The sequence below is a fragment of the Pan troglodytes genome, chromosome 5 (assembly GCF_028858775.2).
Source record: "Pan troglodytes isolate AG18354 chromosome 5, NHGRI_mPanTro3-v2.0_pri, whole genome shotgun sequence".
NCBI lineage: Eukaryota > Metazoa > Chordata > Mammalia > Primates > Hominidae > Pan > Pan troglodytes.
The window spans coordinates 137,765,829-137,781,067 of record NC_072403.2 but is presented as its reverse complement, the minus strand read 5'-3'; the positions used below and the strand labels follow the sequence as shown (position 1 = coordinate 137,781,067).

The following is a 15,239-nucleotide window of genomic DNA, read 5'->3' as shown; positions in this document are numbered from 1 at the left end:
GTGAGGTAGGCACTATTATGATCATTCCTATTTAATGCATGAGAAACAGATGCTTACATAGATTAAGTCACCCAAGGTCACATAGCATTTTAGGGGTGGACCTGGGACGAACACAAGGTCAGTTCATGGTCTTAAACAATATGCTTTACTATTTCTTTTAGGGTCACTTCCACTGTCCTGGTTTTGCTAGTTCATAAAAGCCTGTCACTGACAAAGCTCCAGGGCTTAAGGATTGAAAATCTGATGAAAAATTGAAGAGTTGATGCTTGAAACAAACCATATTTCTACCTACCATTCATGCCTTAGGTGTATGGACTTTAGGTAAAATTACAATCTAGTTTACTGAACAAGATTCACTACTAGTTACGGTAGGATTTAATTTACTGTTGCTTCCCTTCCATCCCCACTTAAAAAAAAAAAAAAAACATGGCTATGAGTTAAAGTTTAAAAAGCATACATTTCTAAGTCAAAGACTTGAATTCCCAAGTTGGTTCCACCTGTTACTAGCTGGAGGTTTTGGGAAAGTTCCTTAACCTCTCTGAGCTTCCGAAATGAAGATAAGAAAACTTAGCCCACCCTATCAGTGTTTGGATTATTAAATATGCAAGGAAGTTCATTCTACTTTTGGACAGATCTTTTAGAAAGTCTCTTCTACATGAGGATCTAAAATCTTGCTGATATAGACAGGAGGCAGAGAAATACTAGGTAAAAAAGGGTGGGGTCTCTGCAAGGGTTCCACCCTCAAGCCTGGACCTGTGGCCCTAAATGAGAACTTCACATCCCCGTTTTTCCCCCTAAATGTTACTTTTTGGCCTGCCACACCCCCTACCCTGCACCCATAAAAACCACAAGCTCCACTGGCAGAGAAGCAGAGTGGCTCAGCAGAGGAAAGATGAGAAGAAGCGCCTGAATGCTGAGAGGAAAAGAGGCAGCTGGACATTGGAGAATACAGTCAGAGAGAAGTTTGGTCGGGGACGGTCGGAGGAGTTCAGCCAGGTCTGGCCAAACTCCAGGGGAAGAGTATCTTCCCACTCCATCTCCTTTCCAGCTCCCCATCCCACTGAAAGCCACTTCTACTGCTCAATCAAATCTCCACATTCACCATCCTTCAAGGCCATGGGACCTGATTCTTCCTGGATGCTGGACAAGAACCCGGGTACCAAGAGGGCAGGGTGAAAAGGGCTATCACCCTGACTCTCCACTAAGCTGGTTTAACACTTAGTCATCCATGGACGGCAAATGCTAAAAGAGCACTGTTTGTAACCTATGACCTCTGGGGCTCCAGTGGTCGTGGGCAACCCCTAGGTGCTGCTGTGGGCAGCCCCTAGACGCTGCTATGGGCTGGTACAGGGTTCATTCCCACTGGTGCCCAAAGGCACCCGCCCCAGCTCCTGTACCCACTCACCTGCGTGCTCCCCCTCCTGCAAGGGGTTTGAGTGCAGCAGCTGAGTAAAGGTGATATCCCTGTCGCAAGTCCCACAAAGGGGTCAAGGGAACTCTCTCATCTCATTGCCATTTACATTGTTGTAAACCAACAAACGTAATCAAAATAACCCAGAGCAGTTAAGGAATTATTGCCCTATCAAAAGCTGCATGATTGGTAGGAAAAGAAACTGGGGGTACACACAGCAAAATATAATCCCAAAACTCACTTGACTTAAAATTGATAAGCAGGAACCATTAAACAATTTAATAGCTATTACATTAAAAACATAATTCAGAGTATATTATGGCACAGAGAATGGGAAATACCGAAAGAGGACATGTAAAGAAAGGAAAAAAGAATGTGCCCTAGAAAGTACTGAAACGCATGTGCATGCAGTTTCATTGGTCACTTGTATTGTCCATCATAAATTATTCAAATGCATGTCTGTCTAAAACTTCTGGGGGTTCCATTCTGAAAACAGCTACAGAAGCCCAGTAGGGCAAAGCAGTTTTCACCACAGAGGTTGCTGCTAGAAAACGACTGCCTTTAAAAATCCAGTCCTAATGGCCTGGCTGGAAATTCTCATGTGAAAAAGGTAATTTTCCTTGCACTGTAGGGCCTCTTCCAGTTTCAGTATTCTAAAACTCCAAATTAAATCAATGGTTAGTAATACCCAGGTATAATGTCCATTTTTAAAGGGTCTTAGTGTGTCTATAAAAAAAAAAAACCAAACTTTATTTATTTACAAACCAACTAACTACTCTTCTTTGAATCTAATGTACAACAATGTGACTATAATTAACAATGCATTGTAGACAGGTCCTTTTTTGCTAACGAGTGTTCTTACCACACATACCAAAAAAGAAGAAAATGGCAACTAACTGTGTGGTAATGAGGATGTTTAATTAGCTCCATTGTGATGTATATTTCACAATGTACACACACATGAAATCATCAGGTTGAACATCTCAAAAATACATAATTTTAGGTTGTCAACTCTATCTCAATAAAGCTGGAAAGAAAAATACTCTTTGGTTCACCAAAAATAATAGGAACGCTCTGTTGAGAAAGCTCAAAACAGCAGTTGTGGTTATAAAAAGGATTACTTGAAAATGAATAAAAACTTAAAAGTTTATATTAATATCAATGCCAGAGGCCTCAGGCTGGCAGCCCATAGCGTGGATTCAGAAGTAAATATGTTTTCTTTGCTCTGCTCACTATCTTTAAAATTAAACAGTGGACAATACTTAACAACTGGGGAGATTTAATATATTTAATCGATATTTCGGCTTCCTTTTTGAAAAAGATGAGAAGATGTAGCAACACCCCAGGCCCGTGTTCCCGTTCCCACCTAGCTACAGAGGTCCACAGCCCCTACTGGTAGAGAAGGAGCTCTATAATTAACCCTGGCCTCATGCTTCCTTTACTCCCATTCCACAGCCCCTGCAGGCATTTAGGTTTGCAATCATTACTGTTTCTGCATACTTACTCCCAAACACTGTGTGCAGCACCCATTGGCAGGGATTAGTCTGCAGTGGAAATGGACCCTCAGCTATTCTCCAAAGCTACTTGTCTCAAAGCTTGCTCCGCCACCAGAAAGCACTGTGAAGAGCTCACTTACAAAGAAGATTATTTTTTCATGAGCTTACGTCTGACTGTAGAGTGAATGATTAACTCAAGGTATTTGCCAAAGCTGGTTACTGAAGTTACTGGGGGGTGGTTGCCTAAGAGGGTGTTTTTGGAGGGTAATGAATTTCTGGAATTTTCAGTTGATGAAAAAAAGGTAAAATAATCAGGAAGGAAGAGCAAGCAGTGTCACTTTAAAACATAAAATAATCAATAATTACATATTTGTTTAGGGGTTTTCCAAAATTCATACTAAATAGGAAAACAAGAAGACAATTCTTTCAGGGATGTTTTGGAGATCTTGTTTGGGAATTTTCTTTACTAGTGACTTTCAACTTAAAGAATCATCATAAAATTACAGTATAACACATTGGTAAGTGGTACTTACGAATCACAGGGTTTGTATTCTGATATATACCTGGTATGGCTGAGTAGGACCTCAGTTGTTCCAGCAAGTACAGTACTAAAAAATGTTCAAGATTATGGTCTTCTTGGCGCCAGGAGTCATTAAAGATTCCAGGTTAGCTGTGATCCCAGTAGAAGCAAGGTGACTTTTGATCAGAAAATTCCACATTAACTATGGTTAAAGATTTCATGCTAGAAAACTAGGTCAGTTTGTAATTCCTTTAATTCATCCCTTATTTCTAAGAAAAGGTGCTGTTAAGAGCATTTTGCTGTCTTCATGAAGGTCCTTAGGATTTGAACATCTTTCCATTGTAAAACAAGTTTAATAGGGAATCAATTTTATTTTTTATGATTGTTTCTCATTATAAAATAATTCATGCTCACTAAATGCATGTGAATAGAATATTTAATGGCAGAAAAATACACATTTTTAAGGAAAAGCAATTTACATATACTATATATGTATGATCTATATAGTATTATTACATTAATCCATGCATTGAAAGAAAGGCTAAAAGGCTATACAGATAAAATGAATTGTAGTTAGTTCTCTGTAACAAAACTATGAGATTTCAATTTTCTTCTTTTTGCTTTTCTGTATTTTCTAAATATTAGTCTGTATAATTTTAATTATAAGAAATAACAAATACATTTTTTATTTATTAGATTATAAGCTCATTTATTCATGAACCCATCCAACTAATGTTTAGGAATATGTATTATAGGCTGGGCACAATGGCTCATACCTGTAATCCTAGCACTTTTATGAAGGGTTTTTAAAAATACAGAAGGGGTTTAGACATCAGTCCTGAAGGCTTAAGATATTTTTGTGGGAATGAAACAAGATCAGAATAGTTTTTTTTAGAAGATTATCATAGACATATGGTACAAAATAGGTTTTAAGAAGAGGAACTAAAGAATAGGAAAGTGTTATTTTCAAGTACTACATTCACAATCAGAGTAGCACAAAGTCATGAAGGGCATCAATTTGTTGCCCAATCTGCTCTCTTAATGCTCTCTGATTTAGCTCTGGGCAAACTGATAGCTGAGGTAGTGGGCTAATTTCTTTGATATTCCTCTTTGAGTTTTTAAGAGTAGAAATTCTCCTTGGGATGATGAAGATAACATGGGATGATCTTTGTAAAAATATGTGCTCAACCAGAATAATCTGATGCTTTTATAATGTTGCAATTCAGGCACCTGAATGACATCAGGGTCCAATGAAGCTTAGCACCCATAGTTTTAAAAATGAGTAAGATTTCAGATGGATGGCACATCATGAAAAGCTCAGTACTCATGACTTTCAGGCTTTGCTCTAAATGTTCCAGAACCAAGAGTGAATAGTTTAGAAAAAGAAAAAGAAGATAGAAAGAGAGTTGAAAAATCCTGACTATGATCGGTCATCAACTAGTCACTCCTAACAATAAAATATAGCTTTTGTGGCCAAAATGTTACTACATGGTCTTAGTATGTATGGATGCTACTACTCAACATGTCAAAAAGGGGCTGGGCATGGTGGTTCATGTCTGTAATCCCAGCACTTCGGGAGGCCGAGGCAGGCGGATCACTTGAAATCAGAAGTATGAGACCAGCCTGGCTAAAATGGTGAAACCCTGTCTCTACTAAAATGCAAAAATTAACCAGGCATGGTGGCAGGTGCCTGTAATCCCAGCTACTTGGGAGGCTGGGGCAGGAGAATTGCTTGAAGCCAGGAGACGGAGGCTGCAGTGAGCCGAGATCATGCCATTGCACTCCAGCCTGGGTGACAAGAGCAAAATGCCATCTCAAAAAAAAAAAATGTGAAAAGGTAAATACATCCCAATTTGCATTTACTATAGTAAAGAATTTAAAGCCAACAGAGAGATTGAACATGTCTTTAAATATATATTGATATGAAAGTAATCTCATAAAATCAAAATGTGATTAGAGATAAAGTAAAAATTAACTGTGTGCTATTATGCCAATTCCAGGAAAAATAATAGAGAATAGAAAATAAAACTAAGAAATCCTTAAAGAAGCCTATTTAGGGAACAAAAACTATGAGCTTAAGGCTCTGCTCTACACAGAGCTAAGAACTAAGTATGAAACATATTTAACTATGAAACATCTATTTTCTAACCCATTGCTTGTTCATGGGACTAGCTTTCCATCGAACATCCTGGGGGAAATGTTGACTTAAAGAAAAGGTACCATTTCTTAAAAAGGGGCCTTGAGCTCTTGGTTCTACTCTTTGGTCCAGGCAACCATGGAGAACTCTGGGTGATGAACTATACTATAGGAAATACTACTGTTAGTCTCAAATTGGACTATCAGGTATATACACGCAACATAGATTATACCTTTTAAACTGACAGATACCTGTGTGCGCATGTATACGTTACTCATTTTTATTGTGAAAGCACAAAAATCCCAAATATTATAATGAGTAGTGAGACTTTGAATTATGCTTGACATTATGTAATAACTTATCATGCTTTCTAAAACAGAATCAATTTAACTTATACATAATGAGTTTATCCTAAATACGTGTGCAAACACAAAACATAACTGTCTATTGAGTATAAATCAGTTTGCTGATCCTAAATAGAAGCCAATTAGAGAAACAGCACTTTAGAATACTTTTTAACAAATAAATGTATTATACATTTTTATATTAAGGTATAAATAATCTTTTTATTTTTATTTTTGGAGACAGGGTCTTGCTCTTTTGTCAAGGTTGGAGTGCGGAGGCGTGATTTTAGCTCACTGCAGCCTCAGCATCTCGGGCTCAGGTGATCTTCCCACTTCAGCCTCTTGAGTAGCTGGGACTACAGGTGTGTGCCACCATCCAGCTAATTTTTGTATTTTTTTGTAGAGATGTGATTTCACCATGTTGCCCAGGCTTGTCTTGAACTGCTGAGCTCAAGCAATCTGTCCACCTTGGCCTCCCAAAAGTGCTGGGATTACAGGCATGACCTACCACGCCCAGCCATAAAATCTATTTATTAAAGGAATCACACAGAACCAAAACTCTCCGGCCTCAATTGGCCTTACCTTATATCAAACAGATGTTATATAAAAAGTGCTCACTCACCTTTAAAATAAAACATTTTATAGCTACATTTGTTTCTTTATTCATCTACTGACTTAGATATAAAGAATCATAACACTCAGTGTTCCAAGCATCTGGAGAAAAGGATACTCTTATGCTGGTGGGTGTATATATGGTCACACACTTTCATGTGCAACATGTATTTAAAGCCTTAAACATATTCTTGGATTTCATAAGACTCCCTGAAGGATTTTACAGATACTTTTAATGTAACATTGCTTATAACGGCCAAAAATTCAAAAGAACCTAATATCCAAAGTAAGTACATGATTAAATCAATCAGAAAACATAATGGTGTGCTAACTGTATTTTATATATATATGTATTATGTATATGTATTATGTATATATATGTATTATATATATAATATATATAAAATATATATATATTCACACACAGACACACACACACACACACATATATACATATATGAACTAACATAGCATATGATATGGTTGAGATCTGTGACCCTGCCATATCTCATGTCGAAATGTAATCCCCAGTGTTAGAGGTGAGGGTTGGTGGGAGGTGTTTGGGTCGTGGGGGCAGATCCCTCATTGCTTGGTGCTGTCCTTGCTGTAGTGAGTTCTCCCGAGATCTGGGTGCTTAAAAGTGTGTAGCAACTCTGCCCACTCTCTCTCGTTTCCACTCCTGCCATGTGAGAGGCCTGCACTGTCTTTGTCTTCTGCCTTGGTGTTGTAAGCTTCCTGAGGCCTCAACAGAAGCAGAGATGGCCAGCACTATGCTTCCTGCACAGCCTGCAGAACTGTGCGCCAGTTAAACCTTTGTTTCTCGTCAATTAACCAGTCACAGGTATTTCTTTATAGCAACCCAAGAATGGCCTAACGCAGCACATGATGTGGAAAATGTACACAGGATATTAAGTGGAAAAAAAGCCAATTGCAAAATAGATTTTTTCCCCATCTCCTTTTGGCTTATCTGTATGTTCAAGTGTTACTAAAATTATCTCAGCATAATTTTTTTCAAGTTAAACAAAAATAAAAATTTAAACCCCATGAGCTTTCCTTCTCCTTCTCTCCCTTCGCTTTCTTATTAGTTTACTTATTATACAAATCACACTAACCAACTTAAAAAGTTTGGATTAAACATTTATGCATGGCTTGACAAACTCTACATAATTCCTGCTACTTAACACTATTTCCATCTTATTTATTTTAAAAGCTGGATAATATAGAATTATTATAAAACATTTCAGAGATTAAAAGGCTATAAATAATTGGAAAAAAGAGAAAAGTTTTACTTTAGAGAAGAATTATTGGTTCTTTCTAATCAAGGACAATCTGTCAGCATTAAGAAAGGGAAGGGGGGAAAAGACAATTGTGGTTTTTAAAATATAAAACAGTACCCAAATTCACGGAATATTATATCTCTACAAAGTGTTAACAAGTATCTTCAATCACTTTTCATAAGGTTCTCAGGATAGGGTCCCGGTCTTATTTACTTAAAACTAGGTAAATAAGTGCCTGCCAGGAAGTATGTACTAAATAATTATTTGTTCAAATATGATCTAATTACTTAATGCTTACAATCACCTATATTTTTAAATTTTTAAATATTTTAACCCATTTCCCATTTAGGAAAAAAAAAAAAAAGTACAGCTTGCTGCCAGCACAGTATTCTTGGTGCAAATGGGAAATCGGTTAATACAGTCCAAATCAGTGTGTCTGGTTCATTTCAGCTCCTTCACTGCCAAACCAGGGGTCAAGAACTGCTTTAGCTTTTCTGCCTTCTCCTTGTCTGTGATGATGAATGTGTAAGGTATCCTCTGCATTGAACTTTAAACTTCACGTTGTCCTTATTGATCTGTTTTTTAAATTAAGAAATTATGGTACAAGGAGATAAAGTATCTCATTCAAAGGCCCATACTTCTGGGGATTCCCATTCACATCTGCCTGGTTCTGGGGCTCATTATTTCAGCCCAAGACTCCACACCTCTTCTAGGGGAGGGGACAGTAGTGAAATCTCTAAATTATTTAGCTATTGTGGCTTACAACCCCACTTTCAGAATGGTACAGAGGCCCGAGTCTAGTACGCGACCAGTGGTTCTCCATGTGAAGTGATTTTGTCCTCCAGAGGACATTTTGGCAATGTCTGGAGATACTTTGGTTTACCACAACTGGGGAGATGCTATTAGCAGATAGTGGGAAGAGGCCATGGAGGTTGCTAAACATACAATTCACCCCCACCCACCCCCTCCAACAACAAACTACGTAGTCCAAAATGTCAATAGTGTTAAGGTTGAGAAATTTTGTACTAGATGATTAAAATATGGTGGAACATTGTCCTTATGTTTAAACTAGCACCAAGAGTGAAAGCAGGAGGAGCCAGCACCTCCCAGGTTTATAAGTAGAGTTGTGGAAACTGCAGATCTCCCCAGCACACCACTATTATCTTCAGCTGTCTCAAGAGAACGACCTGATTTTGCAAGCTGCACTGGAGACAGGGAGGACATAAGGTTGACGAGTATTTAATTCTCAGTGAATCTGAGTATGTTTCAAGTCGTAGTGTACAGGTGTGCAAGAAGAAACTGCTGGCTCTCCTGGATTCATGGAGGTCTTAGATCTGACAACTTCTACCAAGGTAAATAAAACTATTACGTATTTAGGCAGTTTTTAACTACTTCACGTCTCTAATTTCTAGTATCTAAAATTTAGTAAGAATTGCCACAGAAAAAAACACCTACCCAAAACAAAGGAGATTAACGGAGACTATGCAAGGTTTCCATCGTTGCTGTCCTTACTACCACCCTCTGGCCCCCCACAGCCCCGCCCTCTCCATGGTCTTACTTGGTAGATTATTCATTCAGTGATGGAGTTGGGAAACCCACAGGGTACATTGTAAATAAAGAAGGAGAGATTTGGTAGAGTTAACTTTTTAGTAGTAATAATAATAAAGGAAAAAGTAAACATTTTTAAAAAGTATTAGGAACAATAGAGAGAAACAGTGAAACATATGTTTGTGAAGTTCACCATCGAAATTTAATTATCCTGTGACAAGGAGCTTTAATATAGTGGATAAGTCAAAGAGACTTGCCTAAATAGAACAAGTTGTCACATCTATAAGGTCTATGAAAAGGACACTGTAACCCACGAAGGGGAAGGGAGCCACTCCTAGGGTGGCTTCACTCTGCAACTGAAACTCCAATGGATGCATGGATCCATTAAACAGAAAGGCAAGTAGAAACATCCAGTTTGCTGCAGCAAGGGAATCCAGAAATTATAACTGAAGTGAGAAAAGCCATACATGCCACTTCTTAGCTCCCCCTTAAGGACTTCTGTTGAGCCTTAAGTCCAGAAGAATTTCATGGATTAGAAACAAAAATAAATATTTCTTACTGTAGAGGTCTGGATGAGAATTAACCATGGGACTGCTTCATCTTCCCCCTACTTAAACTAAAATGTGGGTCCCTTCAGGGGAGGTAGATATGGAAATACATGAAGCAGTAATTACCATAAAAAAATTCCTAACATCTACACAAAAAAACTATTGTCATTAACGCAGTGTAATATAACACTTCCAAGAAAATCTTTGGTTGATTCATAATTAGTTCAAGAAAGAAAACTAAGTATTCCAGGTTATTTGCTACCCGAAGGTAAACAAGTAATGGACACTATAAAATACAATATAATAGAATCCCACAAGTGACCTGCTTTTTTTGTTTGTTTGTTTTTTGTGACAAAGTCTCACTCTGTCGCCCAGGCTGGAGTGCAGTGGCATGATCTCAGCTCACTGCAATCTCTGCCTCCCAGGTTCAAGGGATTCTTGTGCCTCAGCCTCCCGAGTAGCTAGGATTACAGGCACCCACCACCACACCTGGCTAATTATTTTTGTGTTTTTAGTAGAGATGGGGTTTCACCACGTTGGCCAGGCTGGTCTCAAACTCCTGACCTCAGGTGATCCACCTGCCTCGGCCTCCCAAAGTTGACCTGCTTTTAAAAGCTCACAAAAACCACTTGAAGTGGTATAAGAAGTCAAAGAGAAGTACTATTTTACCATTAAAGATTTCTTCTGGGTTAAAAATGACAGTAAAATAATTACATGTGTGGGATTGCTTCAATTATTCTACGAGAGTCCTTGGTGCAGACAGTTGCAGCAAAGATAACACAATTGAAAAAAACACAATTGTCTTATATTATAAAGAATACATTTTCCCAGAGAAAAAGTGATATATATGATAGGTAGCTTTTCTGATAGATGATCAAGTTTACACAACCCACAATGTAACTGAAAGTTTCAGTGCTTTGTTTTCCTCACCTAGAAAATCAAGAACGGGCCTAAATCTCTTAGATATTATTCAGCTCTAAAATTCTAATTCTAGGACTCCAATTTTAACAGAGCTTCAGAAATCTGCACTGCTTCTGTTGAAACATTTTAAAATGATAACAAAAGAGACACATTTTCTCCTCATTCTCCTCAATATCCCTAAATTTCCAGGAGACACTGTGGGGGCTGCAGGCACAGGTGATGGAGTATATTACATAAGTGCAAAACAAGTTATGTTTAATGCCTGGGTTAATGTGGGTTTGTGTCTAACACAGGTAAAAGCTATTAGCAAATTCATTAATAAAAAGCCTATTATTTTTCACATTAAACTATAATTTATTAAAATGAGACAACTCTCCCGATAAGAATGATCATTCTAGGTAGTAATCAGCCAGAAGGTGCACTCTTGCTTAGAATTTAATTTTGTTTACTGAGAAATCATGCTATGGAAGCTTGCTGAGTGTATTTGCTCCTGGCAGGTGTGTTAGCCAGAAGATCTGGCTAGATGATGATGTTTTTAAGGGGCAAGATGCATGGTTTTAACAGTGTTGAAAACTAATTGCAAGGACTTTATAAGACATTTTTATTCTACCACATATATGAAATAAAAGCAATTAATTGTTTTCTAAAAAGAATATTCCCTAATTATTTTTATTATAAAGACATCCTCAGTGATATACTGTTGAAGAATTTCTACGCCACTATCCCTCCTATCCTAGACTGCCACATAACCAAGAAGATATCTTCTTTGGTGAATTAAAAATATAATTTTTTCTAGGAGTATACAACCCTTGAGACCAGAAATGTGAACCCAGGGGATCACATTTCTTATGCTGCTGAGCTACAGATGCTCCCTCCATAAGGACGATAAATCTTTCATTCCCTAGAATTATAAGCACTTTGAAAATTATAATCCTGCCTCTTTCTTGCACTTAAGAGGCGTTTGGATCTGCTCCATAGTATTCCTTTATCCTCATAGAAAGAGCACTTCTAATTACTGGTACTTGAGAACATCAAATTCTTCTTTCATTTAAAAATCAACTAGGTAGAAAGTTATGAAAGCAGTTCAGGACATAGTACCTATGATGACTCCATATTTGTTATATTAAAACCACCATTTAGCAGAAAGTCCCTTTAAATAATATCCTTCTAGAATTCTAAAATCTACAATTCAGATAAAGCTCTTATTCAAGAATAAAATTAAATATTTTAAGATAAAGAATATCAAAACACAATCCAAACCTAACAGACCCACAGACTTTCCATTGTAGCCCATACTCACCTCTCCCGAGGAACAGCAAACCAGTACTCTGGCTGCTTTCTCCGTTTGCCATACTGCTGGACCATGGCTGCAGTGTGAGTGGCAAAGGATTTTCTCATTGGTTTTCCCACTTTGATGCACAGGAACATGGGTGGGGTCTTGCTTTTTTCTTCTTTTGAAGGAAGTATATCTGAATCACACACGAAAAAACTCTTCCTCAATATTGACAATATTGGTAATAGCAGAATTTTTCAACTTAAAAAAAATAGTGCACAATCCTCTCTTAGTCAAAACATTGCAGAAACATCCTACAACATCGTATCAGGACTAATAACTTTTTCAAGCCTTCTTTAGCACACAAGGAAAAAGCTTTGGTTGTTTCAGGTTGAACTACATCCCATGAGCTGCTACATACTGAAAATAAGTTTAAAAACCAATAGAATAGCAAATAATAGAGAATTGGGACAATTCACAGGAATACATATTAATGAATGCTACTGAGAACACAATATAACATAATGCAATTCAGTTTAGAATTGAGATTTCTTCAAAAACAGTTTAAACTCCTCTAGATTTAGAAAATAAAGGTAAAAAAGGAAAGTAACTTGAAAGATTAAAAGTAAACGACTTTTGAAGTAGGTATCTAGAGATCTATGTCACAGTTCAAGTTCCAAAATAGATACCATATCTTGTAAATTTTCTCCCCAATTGTTAATGCTATCAGCAAAGATACACTCTATTGAGAAAATACTGTTTTCAAATAATTGTACTAATGTGGGTATTACGTGTGCAAATTGTAGAAAGGCAATTATACAACAGAATATAAAGGCATTAAAGAAAAACAGCTTACCTTCAATGGGTACCTGAATTCTCTTTAACAGCCACAACTGAACTTCAGATTTATTATCCATTTGTGCACCTTGACAGCTGTTGTCCAGAGTAGATTCCAAAGAGGAGTCTAGAGCCTCTTTAATCACATTTGCTTCTGTAGAAGAGTTCAGTTTTACCGGGAGGGGCTCTCCCTTTTTCACCCAGGTCTTATCTGGCTCTTTATTGCCCTCAGTTATGGGATCACCCGCCTGGGAAAGAGAACTACTAAGGGTAATGTCTATTCCCCCTGGTTCAATACTTTTTCCATCACTTAATTCTGTTTTCTGCAAATTTTCAGATACCTGTGGCCCTTCTTTGTTCTTATTCAGGTAATATTCAATGAGTTTAACTTTATCTAAATCTTCATGTATGTTCAGTGTGTTTTCTACTCGGCTTTCTGGCGAACCAGACTGCTTGTCCACTTCTGGCATTATATCTTGCTTCTCACAGGTTTCTAAATCTAGCGCCCCCTTCAGTTCAACATCATTCTCTGTTCCCAAAAAGGCTAGGGCTGACTGCACCTGCATTTCCACGGCAGAATTGTTTATTTGTGACTCAGCTTTCTTTCGTTCCTCTGGGTCAAGAGAAAGGCACTCCTTCGAGGTGTCTTTTTTGTCCATTCCACCACCAGTTTGAGAAGAAAGTTCTTCCAAGTCAACGAAATCATCATCTTCCCCTAGAAAGTTTTCTTTGGCTGTAGATTCAAATGCAGCAGAAGTGTCCAAAGGTTCCTTGCTGAGCTTAGTCACTGTGGGAGAACCATGGGATGTCTCCCTAGAGGATTCCAGTTTCTTTAATTTCTCTGACACAGAGCTGCCTGAGGGCTTTGTAGGTGTATGTCCTGTGGACTTCTCCAAAGGTACTGTTGGTCTGGAATCCGAAGTCATAATTTTCTCTCCATTCTGCTGTCGTTTTTCCTTGTTGATTGATTTGAACTTACTGAATGGGTTGATATCCTTTTCTGAAGCCAGGTCTTCCCATTCTCCAGGCCTGTACAGAGGACAAAGATCCTGAGGTAGGTCACTGTTGGGGGAGAAATGGTGGGTGCACATGGAATGTTAAAAATAAAACCAAAAACAAAATGGAGGAAAGGCAAAAAACAAAACAGAAACTCAACCAAAAACCAATACATAAATATATCACAACTTAAATTTATGTTCAAATGATTTCAGAATAAAAAAATAAAATCAAGAAATTGATTTCAAAATAAAACATAAGTCATCTAAAGGAAATGGAGAAAGAATGAACCATGAGAGTTGCATATCCTCCTGGAAGCACATGATGGAATTGGAAGTTATACATGAACATGAAGATGTTACCCATAAGATTTCTAAATATGAAATAATAATGTTTCTGACTTTCATGAAGGAAAGGATAAAGGAGAGGAAATATTTTAGTACCAATGTCTAAAATTCCTTAAATGTGCAAACATTTTCCTTTTTATCAAATAGTGTAGAAAACAACTACATTAATTTTGAAAAGCTCGTTGACTTAGTAGCTACTCACTTAACTGCTCCATATAAAGTCACTGACCTTGAACCCTGATTCTGGGCTTCATGGCTTAGGATCTGATGCTTCTAATCATAGACAGCCCTCTACTCCCAAAGGAGATGCAAGAGGAAGCTTCCACTATTATTGTGGGTATATGGCAGTTGCTCCATCTTATAATTTAAAAATGTATAGAAAAGTAAATCTTATCTAAAAAGCTCTTATGTATAGTATTTACATTTCTTAAGTAAATATTTCATTTTATAACAATATCGCTTTACTTTATAGCAATGGTGCAGCTCATTTATCAGCTGAAACATATTGTCCTGGGATGCAGTCAATTATTTTTCCTTAATAACAGATGCTTTACTTCCCAGATCGGAATTACATGAAAATATTGATTAAACATGTTCTCCCAAGTGTAAAATAAATGATCAAGAAATACATTAAAAAAAATATGACTAGAGAGCAGCAAACCACCATGGCATGCACCTATGTAACAAACCTGCACATCCTGCACATGTACCCTTGAACTTAAAAGTTGAAAATAAATAAAAATAGTAATACTTTCAAATATGTGTAAGAAAAAAATATGACTGGAAATATCTTGAGTAAACCCATCCACTTACCACTACTACTAGTAGTGCTATTACTGGGTTGAAATGCAGAGATATAAAAACCTTTTAAAGAATAACATTTCAATTTCAGAAATAATTGTATTTTCTAAAAAGGTCAGATCATCTTCAGATAAAACTTTATCTGCTATTTTGGCTTTGACATAAATGGTT

At 37.3% G+C, this 15,239-nt stretch overlaps 1 protein-coding gene across 14 annotated transcripts in view; it reads right to left on the bottom strand.

Moving 5' to 3' along the window:
* Positions 1-15,239, bottom strand: part of NCOA7 (nuclear receptor coactivator 7) — a 153,488-nt gene that overhangs the window by 28,208 nt on the left and 110,041 nt on the right. For 8 of the 14 annotated variants that reach the window (XM_063813426.1, XM_001165718.7, XM_063813425.1 and 5 more), the window contains 2 exons: positions 12,944-13,986; positions 12,115-12,283 (listed from right to left, as the gene is read on the bottom strand). In XM_063813426.1, the coding sequence (XP_063669496.1) occupies positions 12,115-12,283; positions 12,944-13,986 (1,212 nt within the window). The remainder of the gene's footprint in view (positions 1-12,114; positions 12,284-12,943; positions 13,987-15,239) is intronic. The other 6 variants (XM_063813429.1, XM_001165774.7, XM_063813428.1 and 3 more) reach the window with 1 other exon arrangement.